Here is a 26,284-nt window from a genome sequence, read left to right as displayed (position 1 = left end):
TATTCCTCCATCACCCTCCGTCGCCCGTTTTTCTCACTTGAAAGCTAATGTTGACCACCCTAAGGCCACTTTTTCCAGCCCTAAACCACATATTTGTGTTGTACACACCTGGGAGGCCACCAATATCACATGGCCGGCCAGTAATTGTGTGTGACCCTTTTGAACCCCTCCTAAAAGTGGCCTTTTCTCTCTCCTGGTTCATTCTCTTCAGTTTTTGACCACATGGTTGTGTTGTGCACACATGAGAGGCCCTCTTTTTGGCATGGCCGGCCATTAATCTTTATTGACCCTTTTGACCCTTGGCCGACCGGCCATGGGGAAGGCCGACCGGCCACCTAAACCCTAGGAAACCGGCCGGCCATGATCCTCTCTCCAGGTACATTACAAATATGTATTTTGTTTCCCCCTAGATTGTGTATCCGGGGGGTCCAACTTTTGGGGGGAAACTTGAATTCCTTTCCCCCCCTTTTTTCCCCCCTCTTTTGCCTATATAATAGCACCTCCAACTCCCATCTGGAGGGTTGCAAAAAATTGTTTTAGACTCTTGCATTACATCTCTCTCCCTCTCTACTCCAAGCACCAAAATCCTTCAAATCCTACACCATTTTACACTACACCACCTAGCACCACACCACCACCATCCATTCCAGCCACTTGGAGCTGTTTTCCAGAGCTAAGGAGCCACCAAACTTGGTCCAAGAGTTGTTAAAGACCTGGTCTTAAAGGGTAAGTCTCCTCCTCCCTCTTTCTTGCCTTATTTTGATCAATATATTAGCCATACTTTCTTGCATATTTGGGCTCCGACCCTAACTGAAAATAGCATTTTTTTGAGCTCCTTTTCATGTTTGTTTAAGGGCCTCTCCCTGTTTGAGGATTCCTTTTAACACTTGCTTCTTTACCTCTCTTGTATGCCCCTTTCTTGCATAGTATTTTAGACTCATTTTTAAATTGTTTTGAGCTTGGTTATAAACTGTGAAGTGGCTTCTTTTGAGCCCTTCTTCAACATTGTTGAAGGGCTCTCCACTATTTGAGACTTCCTTTTTTCACTTGCCTCTTTATCCTTCTTTTGGCCTTATTTTTGCATGTTTTGTTACCCCCTTGTGCTTGTATTTTTGGGCTCTGGTCCAAACTATAAATAGCCTTATTTTGACCCCCTCTTCATGTTTGATCAAGGGACTTTTACTGTTTGAAGCTCCCTTTTTGCTCTTTGTGTTTAAACCTCTTTTTAGGCCTTATATTGCATAGTATTTTAAGCTTGCATGTGCACTGTTTTGGGTTTAGTCACTAACTGTAAAATATCATGTTTTGGGCCCCTCTTAAACTTTGTTGAAGGGCCCTCCTCTGTTTGAGGCCAGAAACCATCACTTGCTTCTTTGTCTCCCTTTTGGCCCATTTCTTGCACAATGTTTTAGGCCTGTTTGTGTTTAGATCCGTGGCTTGTTGTAAACTGTAAAGTGCTTCATTTTGAGACCCTCTTCAACTTTGTTGAAGGGATCTTTCCATTTAGGTCCAGAATCTGCTACTTGCTTCATTACCTCTTTTACGGGGCCATTTTTGCATGCTAGCTTAGTCCTATTTTTGTTCATTGTTTGGCCTTGCTTAAAACTGTAAATATGCTTTTTTTGGGACTTCCTTGAATCTGTCTTCACACTTCATGTTCAAATAACGCATGTTTTGTATAGCTATAAGCCAATGCATATGCCTCGTTTTGTATTTCGGGTTCATTCCATGCATCGGGTGCCATGTTTCCATGTTTCGGGATTGTTTTGCATCATATTTCAGCACTAAAATTTGCATGTTTGCATACCAAGTTTCATGCCTTGCCATGCCTTGTTAGAGTGGCATTTGTGCCTTAGGTTCGGTCATTGGTTTGCGTGCATGTGTGCACGCATTTCGAGTGTCTCATTTTCATCTCATGACATCTTATGTGAGTGTGGCTGAGGCCCACTCATGTTGGTGTAAGCCTATATTGCATTGTGTATGCCATTTCATTTCATAGCATTGTGTATGCTAGGCCGTATGTTAGCGCATTGTGTATGCCATGTTATCTCGTGCATCGTGTATGCCATTTCCTAGCATTGTGCATGATAGGTTGTATCTTAGTTGAATTTCATGCATGTCATGCATATTGCATCGTGTTGGGGATAGGAGGTAGCCCGAGCACGGGAAACGAGGGGCGTTTCGTACTCCGAGTGACGGAACGTGTCTCAATTCCTCAGTCGCCGACACTACGAATTATCCATGATGGAGTCTAGGCCTTGTTGTGTCCATATGTGCATTCATTTCATATTGAATTGTGCAAATCGACTCCTCGGCCATCATGCATCGAGATGCGTGATTGGTGACACTAGGATCGAGGACTACACTCCCCGAAGAGTAGTCATGCATACATATGTGAAAATACTTTGCCATACCCCTTTGTTGCTCTCTGTTGCAGCAAATCAGAAATCGACAGCCTTCCGGAGCTTGGCACGCATTCCAAGAACAATTGCAAACAGAGGCAAACCGGGGCATCGCAAGGGATTCTCCGCACAAGGCAACCCGAGCATGCATCATTCATCATCCGGAGTAGATTTGAGGCAGTCCCTGGCTTGCATGCCAATTTATTGCTTTCCTAATTTAATTTGTTAATTAATTAGGGTTTTGTAATTATTTGAACTGTAATTATTTATTCGGGACTGTATTATTTATTCGGACCCTCTGCGCGAGGGCAGTGTTGTAATAAGTGTGCGTGTGTGTGATGTATGTTTTCTAACCCCACGTCTTTCTCCCTTTTATTTACCCGCTTATGATGGTTAGATTATGGCATGTTTCAATTAGCATACAGTATGATAACATGTTTGCATTCATTCATTTGTTTTGCATGCACCGGGCTCGGCGCATCATACTAACTGCATTGTATTTTTAATTCCAAGTTGAATACATGTTAGCTGTAGCATTTCATATGCCATGTTTAGAATGGCCGAGCCTACTATAGTCGCATTTTTGCATGTGTTGCATTAGGCATTTCCGTATAATTAGGATCATGTATGGATTTCTAATTAGGTTCTGTTTTGGCTTGGAGTACTCAGTAAGTTTTATGCTTTAGCATCCTTGCATGCGTGTGAGTGACTGCCATGAATAACATGCTTACCATGAGGCTATATGCTTATGTGATATAACTGCCTGAATGCCTGTGGGTGAAGGTTGGGTTATTTGAATTGGAACAATTCATCAAATGTGTGTTTTAAGCCCACTAGATAGTGGCAAAATCATGTTTTTCTAAGCCCACCCGAGGGTGGCAAATCCACGTCTTAGCCTACTTGCGGGTAGCACCATCAAACCACTTTAAAAAATAAACATGAAATGTTTTGTTCCAATTCAGACGATCCAGTCTATTCTTGTATGCTGTGCGCATCACATAGTAAATCTAGGCTAATAACCGGAATAAGAACGCATAATGTTTTCAAAAATAGATATCATGGTTAGTAGAGGCCGATCTTTGATCGGGCGAGCGGGGGTGCTCACGAATTGACCTTCCCCAATCGTACCCAAGTTCCCGAGCCGAGGCAACTTTGGTGATGACGGACACGTGGCCTTTGGCAAACGAGTCAGGATTTCCTAAATTTCTCCAAAATAAAACATTTAGGTGGCGACTCTGTATCTGGCAAAGCAGTCCATGTTTGACACTTCTTTCAAAATATGTTTTCTCAAAACGATTTTCCGGATTTGGACTCTTTGGTTCAAATTTAGAACCGTGACAATTTGAGAGTCCGAGCTGTAGTTCACCCCAATACGAACGGAACGGGACCTCGTTCCTCCCGGGGCATTCGGGGACATCTACAGTTTCTGGCGACTCTGCTGGGGATTTAGAGAACTTGACTCGAACTCATGATATCTTGTTTTGATTACACTTATGTGTTTCTTTTTTCCCGCTCGAGCGTCGGTCCGCTCGAGCGGCCATTCTAGCGCTTGAGCGGAGATCGCGGAACAGATTGCTCTAAATATGTGTTTTAGTCAGATTGTAAAGTGACGTTTCCAGATCTTCTTCTTGGATATTAGGGTTTATATCTGGGGCTATTTTACTAATTTTCTTTGATGTTTGATTGAGTATTCAATTCATGGTTTAAGAAGTATACATCAAAGGATTGTTTGTTTATACAAAAGAGAGAGTTGTTCTTCGATGGATTCCAGGGAATTCGAGTCTGAAGCTTTAGTGGATTCTAGAATGGCTCATTGTCGTGATTCGACATCGGCATTGTGGATTCAACATTGGGAAAGACAATTCCGAGGTGAAGACGGGGCTGGAAGAAGCACATAGGAGTTGATTCAATTTGGGCGTGAATTTGCTAGGCAATTGAGAGTATACCTGTGTAATTCCTTATGTCTTTTTAGTGGATTGTTTTATGGCTTTTGCCAGTATTTTTTTTTCACAATTGGAGGCGCTCCAATTGTGATTTTCTCCACGTAAAATCGTTGTGTTGATTTGTTTTTGATTGTTTGATTGGGATTACTATTTACTGATTAAAATTGATACATAATCACAAATCAATATCTAGGGAATTTCTAGATTTTTCACCCTTCAATAAATATACTAATACAAAAACTATAAGTTGCGAGAATAATTGTGTTGACATGGTTGCGCTACGTCGCCATTAGAAGGACGGGCTAATTTGATAATATTCAAATCGTTAATCATGCCACGTATCTAATTAGATTAGATGGATAAACTACACGTAAAGTGAAATGCCAAATTAGATGTGGTCATGATGTTAATTGTTAAATTTCACCTAAACATTTACTTATTAGTCTATCTTTGGCATTTAATTTTATAATTTTTACTCCTTTACTAGAAATTTCACCTTACTAATAGTTAAATTTCACTTAAACATTAAAGTTAAATTCACTATTTGAAGAAAATGAAATTTCACTAGTTGAATATAATAAAATAATTATTACCATCAAGTTTTAGTTAAAAAATATTAAAATTTTGGTAATTTAATACTTTATAATCAATTAGACAACAAATTAATTAAAAATTACTACTGTTTGCATATATTATCTAATAGATCAGGAATACCACGTGTTCATGTGCCCGACTAATAAAATAACATACTTTTAGTTCGGATTTTTGAGAGCCCAAAATTAAAAAATCATTGGTAATGATGGTAATGATTATGGAGGTGAATGATTGTAGTAGTAGAGGTGATGGTGGTAGAGAGGTGGTGACAATGATAATAGAAATTGTGATGCTGGTAGTGAAATGATAGTATGTTTTATGGTGATGATGACAATAAGAATGAAAATGGTGATAATAGCAATGGTGGCTTGATAATGGTGTGTTGGTGACAGTGACACTGACGGTGATGATGGTAGCAACAATATTGGTGATAATAGTAGCGATTGTGAGGTTATAATGGTGTATGTTGATGCTTGTATATAAATATTTAAAAATTCAATTAGTATTAAATAATTATGTAATTTTATATGAGAAATCTGTCATAATTTAAATGACTTTTATCTTACAAACTTAAAATTTAATGAAACAAATGGTTTGCATAAGGGGTACCCCGCTTCTTACACCAACACCATCGATTTCACCACTACCATCACCACTGTTACAACAGTTGTCATGCCCTATCACCATTTGAACTCCACTACTATTACTACTCTACCACCACCACAGTCACTCCCTACACCACCACCACCATCATTGTTACCACCCTATCACTACATCCACCTTTACCCTACCGCCATGGCGACTAAAGTTCTTTATCGCCCTGTTGGTCGCCAAAGCCTTGTCGGCAATAGTTAATGGCAACTAAATTGACGTTAATTACTAATTATCTTATCTTCAGCTACTAAAACGAACTTAGTCACCAAGCATAACGTTTTGGTGACGAAATATTTATTCACCAAAGGTAATTAAATCAAAATGAAATTCTCTTTAACAATACATTTACCAACTAAAAATTATAGTTACTAACAATAATACATTTAGAGACCAAATAGTTTAAGCTTTCACAAAAGATGTAACTTTTCTTGAAAGTACTTACACTTTTTTCTGAAATTACTTACGCCTTTTATGAAAACTCACGCCTTCTTGTGAAATTATTTAAGTCTTTTTGTGACAACTTACACCTTTAGTCATATAATATATTATTTTGTTAATTTACCTGGTAAGTGACCTGTTTAGCAAGTCACCAATGTGTCAGTTTTCAAAAAATTTGGTATAACTCAATAAATAAAAGGTGTAAATGCAAAATAGAAATAGTGTAAGTGCCTTGCATACCATATACAAGGCACACCAAAGAAAGGTCCTTATAAAATTTATCATTTATCATTTAAATTTTTCAGTCGAATATGTATTCATTTCTTACTTAATTATATTTTAGATACAGATCAATTTACTCATACAAGTCTCCATACTTTGTATGCATATCGCATACCAATTAAGAAACATATAATTACAATACTAATAATTAATAAAAAATCACGTGCCATGTGTCTAACCACTAGTACATATAACCGGGTTAGATCGGTTTATAGGTAAATTGATAAATTTTAATTTTCAAGCTAACCAATCGATCAATTTTTAGCATTCAACTAGCTGCCCAACCCAATCTACTAGGTATGGGCATTTTTCCCCGCCCCTCCCTACACCCGTATCCCCCATCTCGCACTGCACAGGTTTTCCCTGCCCAGTTGAGGAAGTGGAACCGAGATGGGTTTTGCTTCTCCCACCCCATTCTACCCAAACCCCGTCCCGATTACATTTATTAAATATATTTATATGTATAATATATATATATATAATTTAATTTTTTCAATATAATAAAATTAAAACACTATTTATTTTCTATCTTATTTGTTATTATTCTTATTAAGTATGAATTATTATTCATAATATACTATAATTTTTATTAATATTTTTATTTTTCAACTTATAAAAAAAGCTGCTCCCGCCCCGCACCCACCCAACTACCATCACCCCTCGATTTGCCCCACACCCGATATAAAATGAAGCGAGGGCAGATTACGACAAACTCGCCCCAAACTTGACCCGTGACCATCCCCACAATCCACTCACCTTCTCAAATAGTACGGATTGATTTTGGTCAGAGGGAGTTGATGAATCGGCAAATGTGTAATCCCGATTCATTCTATAAATGAACCCCACAATACATTAATTCAAATCAAATTCTGAACACAAATCTGGACAATAATTCTGAGTTGCTAAAAATTGAATGCTAGAATCAAACTAACCAATCCATAAAGACAGATTAAGTGGATTTCCAGTTAGTTGATTCTTTCGTGCACCCCCTAGAAGTGCTAAGTTAAACAAGTCAAAATATTCTATACTTCACGTCTAAGGTAGCTTGGACAAGCCTAGTTTTCTTGTTCTTCTTTCACTTTTATAAAATTTCTAAATTATTCAATTATAAAGTGTCTACCTAAGAAAGTAATGCGACGTGCCCAACTCAATTAAGGATTTGATTGTGAGTAGAATTGTTTGGAAGAAATGAATTCATCTGGAAAAGCTCACGTAATTGAAAGATTTGTTGAGTTGAGTGGAGTAGTGTTGATTGTTTCAATTTAAGCCAAAATTCATGAATTATATTTGACTTTGTAAAATTCAATAAAAATTTGTTTTTGGGTTAATTTAGTCGGCCATATACACTCTTAACTAAGAGATTAAGGGGTCAATTTTAATCAATGATAAATATTTATTTATTTATTTTTGTTATTTATTTATTTTTGTATTAAAGGGTTTTTCGTTGTTTGTTTTTCACCCATTATAGGACTCCTGATTGTTAATGACATGTTAGGCTTCTAGGGTATTGTTAGACTTTAATAAAGTGTATGATTGTTCAGTCTAATGTAATTTGTTTTGATATCTGTGAAAAAAATATATATAAATATTCTAATCTAGTATTTCTATAATTCCTAGTTTGACAGGAGTATCACATAACTAACATAACATGATATTTCCAAATTACTTAATAATTTTTCAAACTAACACAAAATTGTATTATAGAACTACACAATAATTTTAAAAATACTTATCTCATTCTTTTAATAATGTTCCGGTGATTTAATTAGTATATTATTATTATTATTAGGTTTGGCCTCCCTTTTCTTGGTTAACACTGTTGGTATCACCGTCACTCTGTCACCACCAATGTAACTGCCACCACTACCCTATCACAATAGCTATTGTTGTCACAATTACTATCACCACTCTTATTACTATTCTCGCCCTTACCTCCATTAAACTTGTCAATAGACTTATGCGAGAAAAATTGGTGCAAACAGGATCTCATAAAATAAGAACTAATTACATTAACACAAAACATGACTCGAAATTCTGATACTTTGTAAATTGTGTTTGATTCTATGATTAATTTTTAAATTATAATATAACTATAGCCTAATATTGAAAATGCAATAATTAAATATATGAAGAAAAAAAAATAGACCACATGATTTTATTCTAAGAACACTAACAGGCTAATTTAGTAATCTTTTGGCTATTTGGCTAAAACATAGCTTAAAAAAATTAGTATGTTTGGGATGACTTTTTGACTTTTTACGAAAAGATGTGCAAAAAGTACAGAGAAGATAATATTTGACTTTTTAATATGAATTGTTGACTTTTAAACTTTTTTAATAACTTTTTTATTTTTTAACCAAACTGGCATGTTATCAAACGAGGCCTAAGTAACCGGCCTAAACTATAGACACCTTCTCGACCTTACTCGTACGCTATCCCTTACTTCGGAGGAGGACGTAGTTGTGAGGATTGGGGGGGATTCTACAAGCTTGATGATGGGCAAATCGGATATGTGTCTTGTTGGCAAGTTACTCACTCGTAGGCCGTTTAATGTCGAAGCCATGAAGAGTACCCTGCTCTCGGTGTGGCAACCCACTAAAGGAATGCAAGTACGGGTCATTGGGGACAACCTGTTTGTGTTCGTGTTTGGTCATGTTGTGGATAAACGGAGAATACTATCGAACGGCCCTTGGACATTCGACAAGCATCTTCTAATGTTGGGTGAGATGGATCCCAATGTTCAACCATCCGACATTCAATTAACATGGGTGCAATTCTGGGTGCATGTTTGCAATCTTCCTCTAATTCTGATGAATAAAAAGGTTGGACAAATCGTTGGCAACGCTGTTGGCCAATTTATTGATATGGATTATGAAGATGGTGGCATTGCATGGGGCCGAACAATGCGCATTCGGGTAGCCCTTGATGTTCGAAAGCCCCTACGACGGGGGATGAAATTGGCTTTGTCCTCGGCCGAACCAATCTGGGTGGACTTCAAATATGAGCGCCTCCCGATCTATTGCTATTTTTGCGGAAGGCTCGGCCACAGCGACCGGGAGTGTGATGCCAAACTCTCCTCTGCCGATGGCACTCGGGTTGATAGTTTGCAATATGGGGCATGGTTGAGGATGGATAATATCAAAAGTAAGGGGCCTCGTCGCGCTGGTTCGATTGACAAAGGAGTAGGGGGGACGCATCCTGGTGGGCAGGGGACACCGCTGCGGACGAATTCTGCACAGGTGAATCTGGAGGAGGGGGCACCTCCGAGTGCTTCGCCAACCCGTGCTCCGGTGGAAGCCGACTGGCGTCGGGATAGGAAAGAAACCAGTGGAGAAACTCTGACCCACGTGATTGAGGGCGTTGGTCACGGAACCGCGGTATATGAGGCAACAATCTCGGGAAGTAACATATCTCCACCCACGTCTAATAATTTTGAATATTCGCATGGGCGGGAAGTTAATGCAAACGAAGGGCTGGGGCATCAATCTCAGAATTCCAGATTGGGCCTAGACGGGGCCAAACCCCCGGTAATTGTGTCCGGTTTGGTGGCCCAGCTGCCTTCCATGGATTCGATTCTCCAGATGGAGGTGGGAGATAGCTCACTGACTGATTCGGTGTTGGCCAAAAAGAAATGGAAGAGAGTGGCACGTCAGCATATGGATTCCATTAAGGCTCACTCTCCTGTTACGGGGTCAAAGAGAGTGATTGAGGAGGTAGGAGTTCAGGTTGGGAATTTGAATGATGAAACCGTGGATGTGATGAATGGGAAACGTTTGTGTGTGCACGGGGATGATGCCAGCAACCCACATAACAATATTCCAACGGTGGAGGCTGAATTTCAGCCCCGCCGATCGCAATGAATGTGGTATGTTGGAACTGCCGCGGGCTTGGGAACCCACGGTCAGTTCGATCTCTTCAGTTTCTACTGACGAGGGAAGTTCCTGGGCTGGTTTTTCTCATGGAAACCAAGCTCGATTCGAAGCACATGGATGGGATTCGGCAAAAACTGGGTTTTTGTGGTGGTTTTTATGTTAACCGAGTTGGACTAGCAGGCGGACTTGCTTTGCTTTGGACAGAAGGAATCCAAGTTAGTGTGAAGAGTTATTCGGTTGGCCATATTGATGTTTTTATAGACGCTGGTTTGGGGGAACAATCTTGGCGATTTACAGGATTTTACGGACACCCGGAAATGGCACAACGGAAAACATCTTGGGAATTATTGCGTAAACTATCAACATGTTTCCAAATGCCTTGGCTTTGTGCGGGGGATTTCAATGAAATTCTGTTTAGCCGTGAGAAGTGTGGTGTCATGGGGCGTAGTCCATCCCAAATGGAACATTTTCGGAATGTGATCGCAGATGCACACTTGGCGGATCTGGGCTTTGTTGGGCCAATTTTCACTTGGTCCAATAACCGCGGTGGCCACGCGTTGGTTCGGGAGCGATTGGACCGTGGATTTGCTAATGATGCTTGGCAACTCTTGTTTCCACATGCAAAGGTTTATCCTATTGCGTGCACATCCTCGGATCACCTACTGATTTGTGTTGACATTTGTGGGGCTAAAGATCAACGTCAATCTCCTGCTAGTGGCTATCGCATGTATCGGTTCGAAGCTATGTGGTTACGGCATGCAAGTTGTGAGCAAATAGTTGCTGATAATTGGCTGAATTCTTCTAATGCGGATGTTCGACATTTGGTCTCTAATATTACAAGTGTAAGTTCTTCGCTGCGACTGTGGGATCGTAATGTTTTTGGATGTGTAAAGCGACAGTTAAAGGAGAAAACCGATCAATTACAGCGGTTACTTACGCAACGATTCATTTCTCCGAACGACGTTGCAGAAATGGGTAGGCTACGTTGTGATATTGATGAGATTTTGGATCGGGAATCTATTTTTTGGGGTCAACGTGCTCGAGCTAATTGGCTTAAGGATGGGGACCGTAATACTTCGTTTTTTCATTCCAAGGCCACCCAACGTCATAAGAAGAAGAAAATTGCTGGCATTATGGATCATAATGGCATTTGGCAGGAGGATCAACGAGTGGTGGAGGACAATTTTGTGAAATATTTTCAGGAATTATTTTCGGCGGGTGAGGGACTGAACATGGGGCCAGTGTTGCAGTTGATTCAGGCTAGAGTTCCCGCTCACAGTGCATCTTATTTGAGTAGACCATTTTCTGAAGTTGAGCTCCACCATGCGCTGTTCCAAATGCATCCAACAAAGGCTCCCGGGCCCGATGGTAAGCCTGCTTTATTTTTTCAAAAATTTTGGCCCGTGGTGGGCCCTAGTGTGACTTCTGCGGTGCTTAGGGTGTTGAATGGGGTTGATGAGATTTCACATATTAATCATACTTTCATTGTGTTGATTCCCAAAATTAAGCACCCCAAGCTCATGACAGAATTTCGGCCAATTAGTTTGTGTAATGTTGTTTATAAAATAATTGCAAAAATGTTGGCCAATCGTCTTAAAGAGGTGCTGCCTTCTGTAATTTCCGACACTCAAAGTGCGTTTATTCCGGGCTGGCTCATTACTGATAACGCGTTGGTGGCATTTGAAGTGTTCCATTTTCTTAAGAATAAGAGGGCCGGAAAGGATGGCTGCCTGGCCTTGAAACTTGATATGAGCAAAGCCTATGACCGAGTGGAATGGCCATTTATTAATCAGATGATGATCCTCTTAGGCTTTCCGCAAAGGTTTGTGCAACTTATTATGAATTGTGTGTCCACTGTTTCTTTTTCAGTGCTTGTTAATGGAAAGCCGTCTAGCATGTTTTACCCAACAAGGGGGCTCCGCCAAGGGGATCCGCTTTCCCCTTATTTGTTTACTATTTGTGCGGAAGGAATGTCGGCACTTCTTGGCCAAGCTATGGCAGCTAACCGGTTGTCCGGAATTTCAATTTGCCGAGGTAGTCCGCGCTTGTCACATTTATTTTTTGCCGATGATAGTCTTCTATTTGCGGCTGCTAAGGAAGGTGAGGCGGGTGTCTTGAGAGATATTCTCCAAAAGTATGAACAAGCATCGGGGCAAAAAATTAATTTTCAAAAATCGGCTGTTTGCTTTAGTAAAAATACGGACTTGGTTACTCAGCGAGTGGTGACATCTATTCTAGGGGTGGGGTCATTGGAGCCGTCTGGGAAGTATTTGGGATTACCATATTGTGTGGGGCATTCTAAGCGCGCCGTATTGGGGTTTGTCAAGGAGCGCGTATGGTCTCGTTAAATGGTTGGAAGGAAAAATCGTTATCGGTGGCGGGTAGAGAGGTCCTCATTAAGTCTGTTGCTCAAGCCATACCCACTTATATTATGTCCTGCTTTCGCATCCCAGATGGAGTGTGCCACGAAATTGAGTCTATGGTGTGCAATTTTTGGTGGGGACAAAGAGAGGAAACCCGTAAAATTCATTGGACTAGCTGGAAACAATTGTGTAAATCTAAATTATGTGGTGGTATGGGATTTCGGTGCCTTCAACATTTCAATTCAGCTTTGCTGGCCAAACAGTGTTGGCGACTACTGCAACGGCCTCAATCTTTGGTTGCGCGGGTCTTTAAGGCTAGGTATTTTCCACAAACTTCATTTCTCGATGCGTTGGTCGGGAGTAATCCATCCTTCACCTGGAGGAGTATAGTCGGATCTCGAACATTATTAAATGCTGGGCTTCGATGGAGAGTTGGAAATGGTGAAAGCATCTCGGTTAGATACGATAAATGGGTTCCAAGGCCTCACTCTTTTAAAATAATTATGCCACCTTCGAATCTTCCGGATGATGCGCGGGTTAGTGATTTAATTGATCCTGAGAAGGGAGCATGGTATGATGAGATGCTTACGCAAAATTTTTTGGGCATGGATGTGGAGGCTATCTGATGCATTCCTCTTTGTCCCACGTTACCCTCGGATAAATTGGTCTGGCATTTTTCCCGAAATGGTGAATTTTCAGTACGATCGGCATACCATTTGTGTATGGATATGGCCTCTGTGGATGGCCACAGTGATACCTCCACTAATGGGCAGTCGCATAAGCAGTTCTGGCAAGGTTTTTGGCGGCTTAATTTACCGACCAAACTTAAGATTTTTGGATGGAAAATGTGCCTTGGATTGTTAGCGGTAAGGGCCAATTTGCGGCAACGTCATATCGTCAATATGGACTTATGTCCTAGGTGTGGAGTGGAGATTGAATCGGTAGGCCATTGTTTTCACAATTGTGGCTTTGCCATGCAAGTGTGGCGATTGAGCTCACTAACTTTGCTTATCAAATCCAATCCTGTTCATAATTGTTTTGAGTGGGTATATCAACTCATGGCCACAATTGGTCCGGAATCCATGCAATTATTTGTGGCTATTTGTTGGAGCCTTTGGAATAATAGAAACTCCATTGTGTTTGGCAATAAATCAAGGACGGTGGAGGAAGTTGTTTCTTTCGCGGTAAATTATGTTTCCGAATATGCTCAAGCTCAAGACCGTGGTCATCTTCCTCCGGCCCAGGTTCGGATGCAACGGTGGGTTGCGCCACGCGAGGGTGTCTTCAAATTGAATTTTGATGGCTCTGTTAGGAAGGCCCAGGCCAGTGCTGGGGTCGGCATTATTATTCGGGACTGTCATGGGGAAGTCATTGCGTCTATGGTTGAGCGGTTACAGTATATGGAGGATGTTGATTGTGTGGAAGCAATGGGAGCGATAAAAGCTCTTCAATTGGCTTGTGATTTGGGATTGGGCCATATTCATCTGGAAGGTGATTCTCAAAATGTGGTGGCTGCAATTCAAGGTAAGGCGGATAACTTCTCTTGCTATGGTCATTTTGTGGGGGTGGCTCAAGCGCTCCTTTTGCGGTTTCCTTCTTCATCGGTTTCGCATGTTTGTCGAGATGGCAATTCGGTGGCTCATTGTTTAAGTAGGTTAGCCTTTGATTTTGAGTCGCCACGTATTTGGATGGAGGAGGTTCCTCCTTCTTTAATGGCGTTGGTGATGTCTGAGGCGTCTTCCTCTGTGTAATTGCTTATCCTCTCTAAAAAAAAAAAACAAAGTGTTTTAAAATGTGAATAAAAAAATAAAAGAAAGGTAAAAATCAAAAAGCAATTGCTAGAAGAAAAAGAAACAAACTTTCATCATTTATTTCCTAGTCAGAAAAAGAAATCCACCACAGTCCCACACAAAAGATTATGATTGACTAATTGGAAGGGGAAAAAAATGTATATCAATAAACCTGTATATACACACATATGCAACATTCTCAAATAAAAGGATACCAAATGTCAATGAAACATTAATTTATAAGACAAAACTGCCCTTTTCTCTCTCTAATACTCTCTGTCTCTCAATACACATATCATCTCTCAAAGTGTCATTCTTGCTTTTAGACAAGTACCAACCAAGTGGGTTTGATTTTCATCTCTTTGAAGACTCATCAATTAGCTTTTTCTCTCCCTTTTTCAGCTTCTTGATCTATGGATACTAGTGCTCAGTGGCCACAGGTAAAGCAAAAGCATGTTTTCTCTCTTTGAAATCATGATATTTCTGCTTTCTTGTGTTGGGGTTTTCAAAGCCTAATTTATGAAACCGTCTTCTTCTTTCTTTCTTTTTCTTTGGGTTTTGAAAGTTCTTCTTGTTGAATGATGGGTTTGTTGTTTTTAAAAGCAACTTTTCTTAAACCCCCCACTAATCTTTGAATTTATGTTGTTTTGTTGTTGTCTGAGATCTTTCATTTGTGTGCTTGAAAGTACTGTCATGCCTTGCCTGCACTTTTTTTTCTTTCTTTTTCACCACCAAAAGGGACCTAAAAAAGCTATTCTAATTTGTTTTTATTGCTATTGTAATCCTCAAAGCATAAAGCAATATTCTTGTTTCCTCTGCCTTGTTTGTTTGCTATATTTTTTTCACTCTTTATCTTTGTCAACAAATCCTTTTATTTTGATCATGTAGAGTCATGGGTTTTTGTTTTCCATCTTTCTTTTCTTTGCTTTTCTTTTCAGGGGGTAGGGTTGGTGAAACCCATGGAAGGCTCAAGGGCTATAACTGAAAGGAAGCCAAGACCACAAAAGGAACAAGCTTTGAACTGCCCTAGGTGCAATTCAACCAACACCAAGTTTTGTTACTACAATAATTACAGTCTCACTCAACCAAGGTACCTTTTTGTTTTCATTTTTTTTTTTTTTTATCTGCAAAACTAAAACATCAAGAAAATAAGGATTAAGAAATAGAATTTCATCGCTAAATGACATATCCCAACTAGGTACTTTTGTAAGACTTGTAGAAGATATTGGACTGAAGGAGGGTCTCTCAGAAACGTTCCAGTTGGAGGAGGTTCAAGGAAGAACAAGAGATCATCGTCGTCGTCATCACCATCACCATCATCAAAAAAGCTTCCCGATCATCTGGGCCCACCAAGTTTCTCATCTCAGTCTGCCTCTCAAAACCCTAGGATCCATGAAAACCTCAACCTAGCTTACCCAGCAAGTACAAGTGATAATTACCATAATGCCCTTAATCCTAACCCTTCCTCTACTTCACCTCATGTGTCAGCCATGGAGCTTCTCAAGACTGGGATTTCTTCAAGGGGACTCAGTTCTTTCATGCCGATGCCAATTCCGGACTCGAATTCAATCTACCCATCTGGGTTTCCTATGCAAGAATTCAAGCCAAGCCTCAATTTTTCTCTAGATGGGTTTGAAAGTGGGTATCATCATCATCATCATCAAGAAAATAGTAGCGCGAGGTTGTTTTTTCCATTTGAGGAATTGAAGCAAGCACCAAACACGGCTGAGATTGAGCAGAATAGTGGACAAGGAGGACCTAGTGGGTACTGGAGTGGGATGTTAGGTGGAGGGGCATGGTAATTTGGTAAATTATTCAAAAAATGGAAAGCAACAACATGAAGAAGTGAAGTTGGTATTATTTGATATTTATTTGAGTTTAATTTGGGGGAAAAAATGACTTGATTTTATTTTCTCTCTCCTGTTTGGATCTTCTTTTTCCCTTTCTACACTTTATTTCTTTTTCTTTCTTTTTTTTTCTTTTCCTTTCTAATATGCTTGTTGATCAATTTGAATGTTTGAAGCTTGTTTAGGTTATAGCTTCAAAATGTTCTATCAGTTTTATGTTGCTGATGTTGCATGAAATAATTGTTTTTGAGTACATATATAGAAATGAGTCAGTGAAATGTTGAAGACTAGTAAAATTTGCATGACAAAGAATTGATTTTATTTTATTTTATAGTGCTCAGACTCAGTGTGTTGGAATGATGGGTTTGCAATCCTTTTTTCCACCAAGCTACTTTTTCTCTTTTGCTTTCTTTTTTGTTTGCCAAACAGTTCAGGATTGTCAGGTCTTATCATCACCATCTTTGTCTTGGCCAGCCATTAAAGCGCCCTGAAAGCAAGTTGAATATGGAGAAGAATATATAACTTAGCCATACACACCAAGGTATGTATGACCCATGATTTGAATCTTCACATGGTACACCACTTTTTAGGAGAGATTTTAATATTGGAATTCTGCATCACATAGTAATATTAAAGAACTTGAAAGATAACCTTTACTTTCTAATAAGTAGAACCCATAATTATGAAATGGAATCAATATAATCCATATTGAAAATTGGCAGGGGATTCATGTACTTGATATTTTTCTATTCTTTCTGTCTTGAAATATTTTTACTCATTGGATCATATGATCAAGGCACGAGAATTCAGAACATGATCGGACAAATTGCAATGCGTTCTTTTTTTAATGAATTCATAATCTTTTGTATAAAAAAAAAATATACAAAATGATATGACAATGAAATTTGTATAATTATAAATCAATGTGATGGATTTGTTGATTTATAATAAATTAATATAAATAGAACACGCCATTATATATAATTTTTTGAAGAGTGATATGTAAATAAAAAATTTATACAAAAATACATAAAAAATTATTTTTAATGTCATTTGTTAAATAAACAATGGTAGATGTTTTAATTAAAGGCAGAATTGGACTGGAGCATGCTGTTAGGTCTTCGTTGGCCCACCATAGAGTCTACATCGATGATCTAAACTGTTCAATATGTAAGACTCGCCGAGTACTTCATTGTTGTAAAAAATCATATTGACCAAATATCGATAACTATTTGATCAAATCAAATTTGTGTTAACGGTAAGTGTGATTTTAAAAATAAATTGTTGACACAAATGTGATCTGATCAAGTGATTATTGATATCTGATTAACGTGATTTTTTATAGGAATGAAATACTCAATAAGTTTTATACATTAACGGTTTGGTCATCGATATGGGCTTAGTGATGGATTGACAAAGGTCCAACAACACCTCCAGTTGGATTTTCCACTACAATAAAAACACATTTTAGTGACATCATACTAGTGGCATGTTCTTAAAAAATGTCACAAAAAGAATATTTGGTGACATTTTTTAGAAAAATGTCATAGAGCCACAAACATACAAGACTCTAGTGGCATTTCAATTAAAAAAAAGTGTCATTTCACCACAATAAAAATGTCACTAGAACAAATTTACACTTTAGTGACACTACACTAGTGGCATGTTTTTAAAAAAATGCCACAAAAATAAAAATTGGCATTAAATGTTTTAGAAAAATGCCACAAAACCACAAACATATAAGGCTCTAGTGACATTTCAATAAAGAAATGTCACATCAATTTTATGACATTTTATAAAATAATGACAAAAAATTATGTTTGTGACATTTACCAACAGATGCCACTAAACTTTAGTAGCAATGACATTTTAAAAAAAAATGTGAGGACACTAGGTAAGTGCAAATTATTTTTTATGGCACTTAGGTGAAAAGTGTTATAAACAAATATTTTGTAGCATTTTGAGAAATGCCACTAAGCCAAAAACTTTTCAAGCTTATAATGGCATTTTTGAAAAAATAAAAAATGCCAATATATTTTCTAAATTTTTAAAATGCAATAAATGATTAAAAATAAATAAATTAAACTCAATATACACTATAGGAAAAAAGCACATTCGGCGACTAAATTTCCTGACTAAAAAAAATTTGGTTGCTGAAAGTATAGCTTTCAGCGACCAAAAGAGTATTAGTAGCCAAAAGTAAAGCTTTATGGCGACTAAACAATTTTAGTAGCCAAAAGTCTACAATTGGCGACTGAAACTAAGTTTGGTCGCTGATTATATGAGTTTTAGTGACTAAAAAATTTTTAGTAGCCCAAAGTAAAGCTTTTTGGCAACTTAAAAAATTTAGTACCCAAACGTCTACAATTGGCGACTAAAAATAAGTTTGATTGTTGATTATATGGGTTTTACTGACTAAAAAAATTTTAGTAGCCAAAAGTAAAGCTTTTTGGTGATTAAAAAAATTTTAGTAGCCAAAAGTCTACAATTGGCGACCAAAAAATAAGTTTAGTAGCCAAAAGTTATCATTTTTAGCGCGGGAGAACTAAAATTCTAAGGCGGGAATTAAATTTTTTAGCGACTAAAATTTTGGTAGCTGAAAGTGTATCTTCGGCGACCAAATCCGATTTTGGTCGGCAAAAGTTAAGATTTTTAGCAATTAATAAATAATTAATAGTCAAAAGTATAGAATTGGCGACTAAAAGATATTTTTAGTCGCCAAAAGTGGTCTTTTTTTTATTTTGCTAGTAAATAGTTTATTTTACATAAATTATGTTCAATAAAATAATTATGTTTATACATATACTTTTATATTAATATGGATGTATGTACTATATAAATAATATATGTTGCATATATAATCATGTGGTGCTATAGAGGTGTAGTGGGAAGAGTGTAGTGTATAAGGTTTATGGTGCGGGAGGTTGGCGTTTCGAGTCTCCGCAAGAACGGATCAAATTATTTTACAACGAATTATCATTACGAATGGCACTTGATAGCGTCACGAATAGTGCCTACCATGACATTAAAGTGTCACTGAAAGGTTTTAGTCTTGATGGTGTAATGACACTTATAAGTGTCACAAACTCTTTTTTTAATGGCGCTTGATAGTGTCACAAATAATATCTACCATGACATCAAAATGTCATTGAAAGTTTTTAGCCATGATGATATAGTGGCACTTGCAAGTATCTACCGTGGCACGGATATAAATGGCACTTGTTCAAAATGCCACAAGATTAAAAAATGTTATTAAATCAATAATTTTGTGACATTTTAAAATGTCACTAAACTAAGAAAATATTGTAGTATTCCACCTAGAGAGGAGCCTTTCACTTAACTAAAAATCAAGGAATCATAAAAAGTCATCTCATTATGTATAAAGGTTGTGTACAAAAATTTTATTAATATATCATTACTTTAATTTTTTATATATCATAAAAAAAATTTATACACTCAAATTTTTAGTACTCTTCCATGGACATCACAGTGTGTCCCATTTCCATTAGTGATCATTTCACTTTCATTGTCATATTTCTTTTCGTTTCTTTTCTTTTCTTGTTTTTTAACCCAAATCGTATTCCTTCTGTATTACTACAATATATATGTATATATAAAAAAATGTATCTATATTAGGGATAATTACACCCAAGTGGGAGTAGAAAAAAAATTACATATTTAGAGTAAAAAAATTATAATTTTAATTATTGATGTGTAGCCAAAAGTCTACAATCAGCGACAAAACTAGGGATAATTACACCCAAGTGGGAGTAGAAAAAAAAATTACATATTTAGAGTAAAAAATTATAATTTTAATTATTGATGTGTAGCCAAAAGTCTACAATTGGCGACTAAAACTAAGTTTGGTCGCTGATTATATGAGTTTTAGTGACTAAAAATTTTTAGTAGCCCAAAGTAAAGTTTTTCAGCGACTAAAAAAATTTAGTAGCTAAAAGTCTACAATTGGCGACTAAAAATAAGTTTGGTCGCTGATTATATGGGTTTTACCGACTAAAAAAATTTTAGTAGCCAAAAGTAAAACTTTTTGGTGACTAAAAAAATTTTAGTAGCCAAAAGTCTACAATTGGCGACCAAACAATAAGTTTAGTAGCCAAAAGTGATCACTTTTAGCACGGGAGAACTAAAATCCTAAGGCGAAAATTAAATTTTTTAGCGACCAAAATTTTGGTAGCTGAAAGTGCATCTTCAGCGACCAAATCCGATTTTGGTCGGCAAAAGTTAAGTTTTTAGCAACTAAAAAATAATTAGTAGTCAAAAGCATAGAATTAGCAACTAAAAAATATTTTTAGTCGCCAAAAGTGATCTTTTTTTATTTTGCTAGTAAATAGTTTATTTTACATAAATTATGTTCAATAAAATAATTATGTTTATAGATATACTTTTATATTAATATGGATGTATATACTATATAAATAATATATGTTGTATATATAATCATATGGTGCTATAGTGGGAAGAGTGTGGTGTATAAGGTTTATGGTGCAGGAGGTTGGCGGTTCGAGTCTCCGCAAGAATGGATCAAATTGTTTTACAACGAATTATCGTCATGAATGGCACTTGATAGCGTCATGAATAGTGCCTACCATGACATTAAAGTGTCACTGAAAGGTTTTAGTCTTGATGGTATAATGACACTTGTCACTAACTCTTTTTTTAATGACGCTTGATAGTGCCACAAATAATATCTACCATAACATCAAAATGTTATTGAAAGTTTTTAACCATGATGGTATAGTGGCACTTGCAAGTATCTACTGTGACACGGATATAAATGACACTTATTCAAAATGTCACAAGACTAAAAAATGTTATTAAACTAATAATTTTGTAACATTTTCAAATGTCACTAAACTAAGAAAATAGTGTAGTATTTCGCCTAGAAGGAGCCTTTCACTTAATTAAAAATCAAGGAATCATAAAAAGTCATCTCATTTTGAATAAAAGTTGTGTACAAAAATTTTATTAATATATCATTACTTTAATTTTTTATATATCATAAAAAAAAATTATACACTCAAATTTTGAGTACTCTTCCATGGACATCAGTGTGTCCCATTTCCATTAGTGATCATTAATTTCACTTTCATTGTCATATTTCTTTTCTTTTCTTTTCTTTTTTTTTTTTTTTTTTTTACCCAAATCGTATTCCTTCTTTATTACTACAATATATATGTATATAAAAAAAAAATGTATATATATTAGGGATAATTACACCCAAGTGGGTGTAGAAAAAAAATTACATATTTAGAGTAAAAAAATTATAATTTTAATTATTGATGTGTAAAAAATTTCATTAATTTATAATTATTTTTTTAAATTTCACTTCTTGACTGGTACTCTCTCTTATCTTTTTAGTTTTGGCTGGACCCACAAACATTCTCGTCGACAACCGTGCTCTAGAGTTATTTCATTGCACAAAATCATCTACAATTATATTAGAGACACTCCATTTAGTCTAAAAAAAATTGTTACATATACAATTTTTTTCCTTAGAAATTTCATATGTATTTATTTAAGTAATTCTCATTTTTTATACATTTAATAATATAAATATCAATTAAAAATTTTATTTATACATAATATTACTCATATTATATAAATATATAGTTGTTAGTGTATGGTGTGTTAACCCACTAGTTAGGTTTTTTAAGTGGTATATATAGAATAGTGGTGCACCACCCTAAAATGGCGGGGTCCCTTTTCTTGCCAAACTTGTGCATTTCTCCCATTTGCCCTCATGTGATTTTTTCCCTTATGCTCTTCTCAATTTGTGAATCATGAAATAGCAAAAAAAATTGCAAGTTTATTGATTGAAATTCAATTTCCAATGCTGGTTGGAATTAGGGTTTATGAAGGTTGTTTGAAATATGTGTTTTAAGTATGGCCCATGTGTGTGCCATATTTTTAGGGAGGGTAATTCAATTGCTCATTAGTTAAGTAGACTAGCTTTTAATTGTGTTGGCCCAACTTGATTTCGGCTCAGGCTATTCATTCTTAATACATTACCCAACCTTCTAAAAAACAGAGTGGCGCTCAAGTATCTTTCACACTCAAAGAATTAGGATCATCCGTCATACTTTTAATTTGATAATTTAATGATTCAAATTTAAAGTTGAAGTCAAATTTACTTTATTTTGATTTTTGCTTTTAAAAAATTAGTTGTCATCTGATTTCAATTTTAAATTAAGGCATTGAATTGTATCTTTCGCTGACATATTTCTATTATGACAAAGATTACAACAAAATCATGGCAGCGGACTCTTGCCTTTACCGAAAACCTTTGTTTCCCTATACTCACACAATGCGATCCCATCACACATGTGAAGAAACAAATAGGAGAAACAATATGTATATAATAACATAAACAAAACTTGAATCAAAGATCCCGAATTCTGATATCATGTTAAATTATTAATTATTTCAAAAGTTTAAACTATTAGAAAGCAAAACTTTTTATTTCTCACCATGATCTCTAGTCATGGCATTCATAAGAGTTTTCACCTACAACCACCCTAAAGGTCCTACTAAGCTTCCAGTTTCCATTAAAGACCCCGACAGGCCGCAATTTAGAGTTGCTATAAATTGTTATTGTACCCCTAGGATTGTAACCCATCGGAGGTAGGTGATGTTGACCTACAATAATGTCACTCTCTCAAAAATTACTATGAAAATTTATTCATACACGACAATTGATGATATGGCCTTGGCAAAGCTTGTGCAAGAAAAAAAAAAGAAAGAAGCTTGTGAATAAAGCATGGGCTTGCTTCATAAATAATTCACTTTTTTTTTTTTAGTTTTTTGTTTTTATTTATAAATTTTGTATACAATAATGCTATGGACAGAGAATAGTGCCCAGATAATAAAATGTATTAACTAAATTCATTTTGAGTATATAAATCAGATAATTTAATTTTCTTTTATTGAATTTGTTAGTAATTTTAGAAAAATATATATATAATGAATTAAATAGAAATGACAAAACAATTATTATTATTGTTTAAAGAATAAAATATACAATAAACTATAAAACTAAAAAAATTCAAGAATAAACTAGATCACGCCATGGAATATATTACAAGATGGATTGAAATTGATATATAAAATAATATACGAGAAATTATTTAAATTTAAAACTTTGAAGAATAAAAGATAAAGAAGCAAATCGAAACTTGTGTGATATCACAGTTTCCTTAAAACAGATTCACTACCTTCCGATGGATGCTAGAGGTACGCCGACGTCTGTTTCCCAGGATACGACGGTCGAAACCAACTAATGCAGAAATACTTTCTGAATAGTTTCAGCAAACTTGACAATGGCTGCACGTTCTCTAACAAGTACTAAAAAATGGGCTAGCAAAGAAGATAGGAAAAAATTTCTTTGATGTAAAAAATCATCTCTAACTTTTTTATCTCAAAATACCATCTCCACTTTTCATCAAAAATCTCTCCAAAACTCTTTTTTTTTTCAAGTTAGAAGGGAAAGACCTCTATTTATACAAGTAGGAGAATCTCTAACCATGAAGACTATACATCAATAGGGTCATCAAATGCCATAAATTAAGGCCATCAACTCTAGCCATTAGGGCTAGAGTTACAAAGGTTGAAAACTTATGGCCACTAATATGGTCATCAACTCCATCATCAAAATATAAGAGTTACAAAGGTTAAAACATGTCATGTGCTTAATATATACAAATAAATATGTATATAATAATGTTTGAATAAATCAATTAGATGGATCACAAAATGGATACTAATGTTGGGTCACAATCCGATCCAAGCCCAATTCTCAAACACATGTACAAGCTAAGCCCAACACAACATTACTTAGCCCAAGCTCAAGATTAAGTCTAAGTTCAAGACTAAACCCAACATATGCACAAGCATAAGCTTAAGCCCAGTCCAAATCTAAGTCTAATTTTAGTGATGCCCATTTTATGAGATAATTTGCATTCACAACTCAATGGTTTCGGCTCATTACTTTTGTATTGCAATCTTCTCACTTAAGATAATACAAAACCACTCTGACCCATCTCAACCAGCGGTTGGGTCCCACTTTAATTTTGAATTAAAGTTGTCAAAAATCATTATTTTCCAACAAAATTTTGTATTCATATACTTAGAAAAGTGTTAAAAAAAATACGAATATAATTTATTCCAAGGCCTATTTTGGGATGTAACGTTCCCAAAATTATACAATAAATATAATCCATAAGCAGAAAGATAATAGAAGTAATATGCTTTCATTCATCAAAGTTCGTATAGAAAAGATAACATATGCGATATACATTCACAAATTGTTCATCCTGAATCTACAGCATGTGTTACAATGATAAGAGAACTGAAAATTAAACAGATAATCATATGCCTAATAAGCTTACATCTTTCCAAGCCATTACTTGGTTACAACAAAATGAGCCTAACTTAATACAATTAAAGCCCTTAGTTATACAAAAAAAATACACAAAAGAAAGAAGCTCTTGCTCCCAAATGTCTCTCTAAACTATTGCCTTGGCGAAAGCATATCACAAACACCTAAAAATAGTTTTTTTTAAATAGGGTGAGCCGAAAACCCAATAGGAATAATCTAGCACAATATATGAGATTTAACAAAGATATAAGTGCAATGTGCATATACAATGCCTGTGACCAAAATATTCACATTTTATATAATCATAAAGTACCAAGTTCATATCTTAATCCATTTTCCTTCGATTCATTTCAAGTCATGAGCCAATTTCATTATCTTTCAACAACATAATTGATAATACAACTCAGTGGTTTTCCAATTAACACAATTACTGCATAAACACTTCAATCTGCCATTTTACGAAAATTTCGTCTGCGAAATCGATAACCATGTATACGCGCGGTTTCGGGACTTTCACCTAAGACCCTCCGACCAACTTAATTTCAATAGAGTCCATCCTCTATCTCCTCTCAAATATGGAGGACATCCATTTTCTCCTCACAAACATCATACATATATAATGTATTTAAAACATAGTCATATTCAATGACAACCAACAATAGTTTAGTTTTAATTCACCAAATCCTCATGTAATTTCTACAACAATTATAGTTATCCTCCACCGATAACCCAATACAATTATTTCTAAACAGATATTCAATCTCAAGACCGATAACTTATTCAAAATTTCTAAAGGAGTGAGGTAATACACATCCAACTCAACTATTATTTCAATATTTGTCCAATTTCATATTTACAACACCCATTTCATTTATTTATACAAAATAAATATTTGAATCATTTTAGAGTAAACTCTATTTTCCCAAAGGCCAAAGTCAACTAGTTTGTAACAATACAACCTTATATTCATCCTCATAACCATTTCCACAACATGCAATTAGAAACCCCTCTTTTGATTTTATAACCAAACTCTAAGTTTGTCCATAACACTCCCATATCCCATCATTGTTACACAATCACCACATAACTTAGTTAAAAATCATATGAAAGTGTAGAAAATCTCTACCTCAAGCTTAGAAGACCAAAGCAACAAAGGAGAAACTTCAAAGACGTCGAAGCCAACTTTTACTCAAATCAAAACGGAACTCTTGAGGCATTCTACATTTTTCTCAAAGGCACTAGGGTGAAGATCCCAATGGATCTAGGTGAAATAGTAAAGAGAATATGAGTTTTAGAGAGAGAAACTGAAGATCTAGGTTTTTTTAAAAAAGTTTTAGAGAAAGAGAGGAGTGAAAAAGTGATGCAAAAAGTTGTCTTCACGATCTGATATACACGCAGTCCGCTCAAGCGTGAAAAATGACACTTGAGCATCAGACACAATGTTCCGCTCGAGCGCAAGAAGTGACGCCTAAGCTCAAGATTGGACGCTCGAGCGTAGGAAATGTCGCTCAAACGTAGAATACACTCTTCCAGTATTTGCAGGTCTGCAAAAATACTGAGAGTTTGCAAAGTCCGCTCGAGCACAAGAATAGTCGCTCAAGCAGAGGAGCAAAAATTGCAAAACCCGTTCGAGCATAAGAATGACTGCTCAAACGGAGGATCAAAAATCTGGACAACAAGGGTTTGGAAAAACAAACAATCAACATG

General features: G+C 36.3%; 2 protein-coding genes across 3 annotated transcripts; both read left to right on the top strand.

Annotated features, from left to right (window-relative positions):
- The first annotated feature begins 13,276 nt into the window (after positions 1 to 13,276).
- LOC145797549 (uncharacterized) lies at positions 13,277 to 14,299 on the top strand. The gene has a single exon (XM_082884932.1). It carries the CDS (start codon positions 13,277 to 13,279, stop codon positions 14,297 to 14,299), a length of 1,023 nt encoding a protein of 340 aa, XP_082741058.1.
- A 26-nt stretch (positions 14,300 to 14,325) lies between these two features.
- On the top strand, positions 14,326 to 16,475 carry LOC114299061 (dof zinc finger protein DOF3.7). Of its 2 annotated transcripts, none has more exons than XM_028243729.2 (3): positions 14,326 to 14,778; positions 15,277 to 15,428; positions 15,537 to 16,475. In XM_028243729.2, exons 1-3 carry the CDS (start codon positions 14,752 to 14,754, stop codon positions 16,138 to 16,140), a joined length of 783 nt encoding a protein of 260 aa, XP_028099530.1. In that variant the 5' UTR covers positions 14,326 to 14,751; the 3' UTR covers positions 16,141 to 16,475. The 2 variants fall into 2 exon arrangements, with proteins under 2 accessions (XP_028099530.1, XP_082738159.1); XM_082882033.1 differs by having other exon boundaries at positions 14,527 to 14,778; positions 15,277 to 15,432; positions 15,541 to 16,475.
- Positions 16,476 to 26,284: the final 9,809 nt, after the last annotated feature.

This window comes from Camellia sinensis, chromosome 8 (genome assembly GCF_055761805.1).
Source record: "Camellia sinensis isolate YWXY chromosome 8, ASM5576180v1, whole genome shotgun sequence".
NCBI classification, from domain to species: domain Eukaryota; kingdom Viridiplantae; phylum Streptophyta; class Magnoliopsida; order Ericales; family Theaceae; genus Camellia; species Camellia sinensis.
The sequence above is the reverse complement of the archived record's forward strand: the minus strand, read 5'-3'. Positions and strand labels throughout refer to the sequence as shown.

Bases quoted from the DNA above. Each gene is read 5' to 3' on its own strand.
- LOC145797549 (XM_082884932.1), top strand. From the start codon at position 13,277: ATGGCCTCTGTGGATGGCCACAGTGATACCTCCACTAATGGGCAGTCG.
- LOC114299061 (XM_028243729.2), top strand. From the start codon at position 14,752: ATGGATACTAGTGCTCAGTGGCCACAG. The intron at 14,779-15,276 runs GTAAAGCAAAAG...TTTTCTTTTCAG, and splicing joins CTAGTGCTCAGTGGCCACAG to GGGGTAGGGTTGGTGAAACC. The intron at 15,429-15,536 runs GTACCTTTTTGT...TATCCCAACTAG, and splicing joins TACAGTCTCACTCAACCAAG to GTACTTTTGTAAGACTTGTA.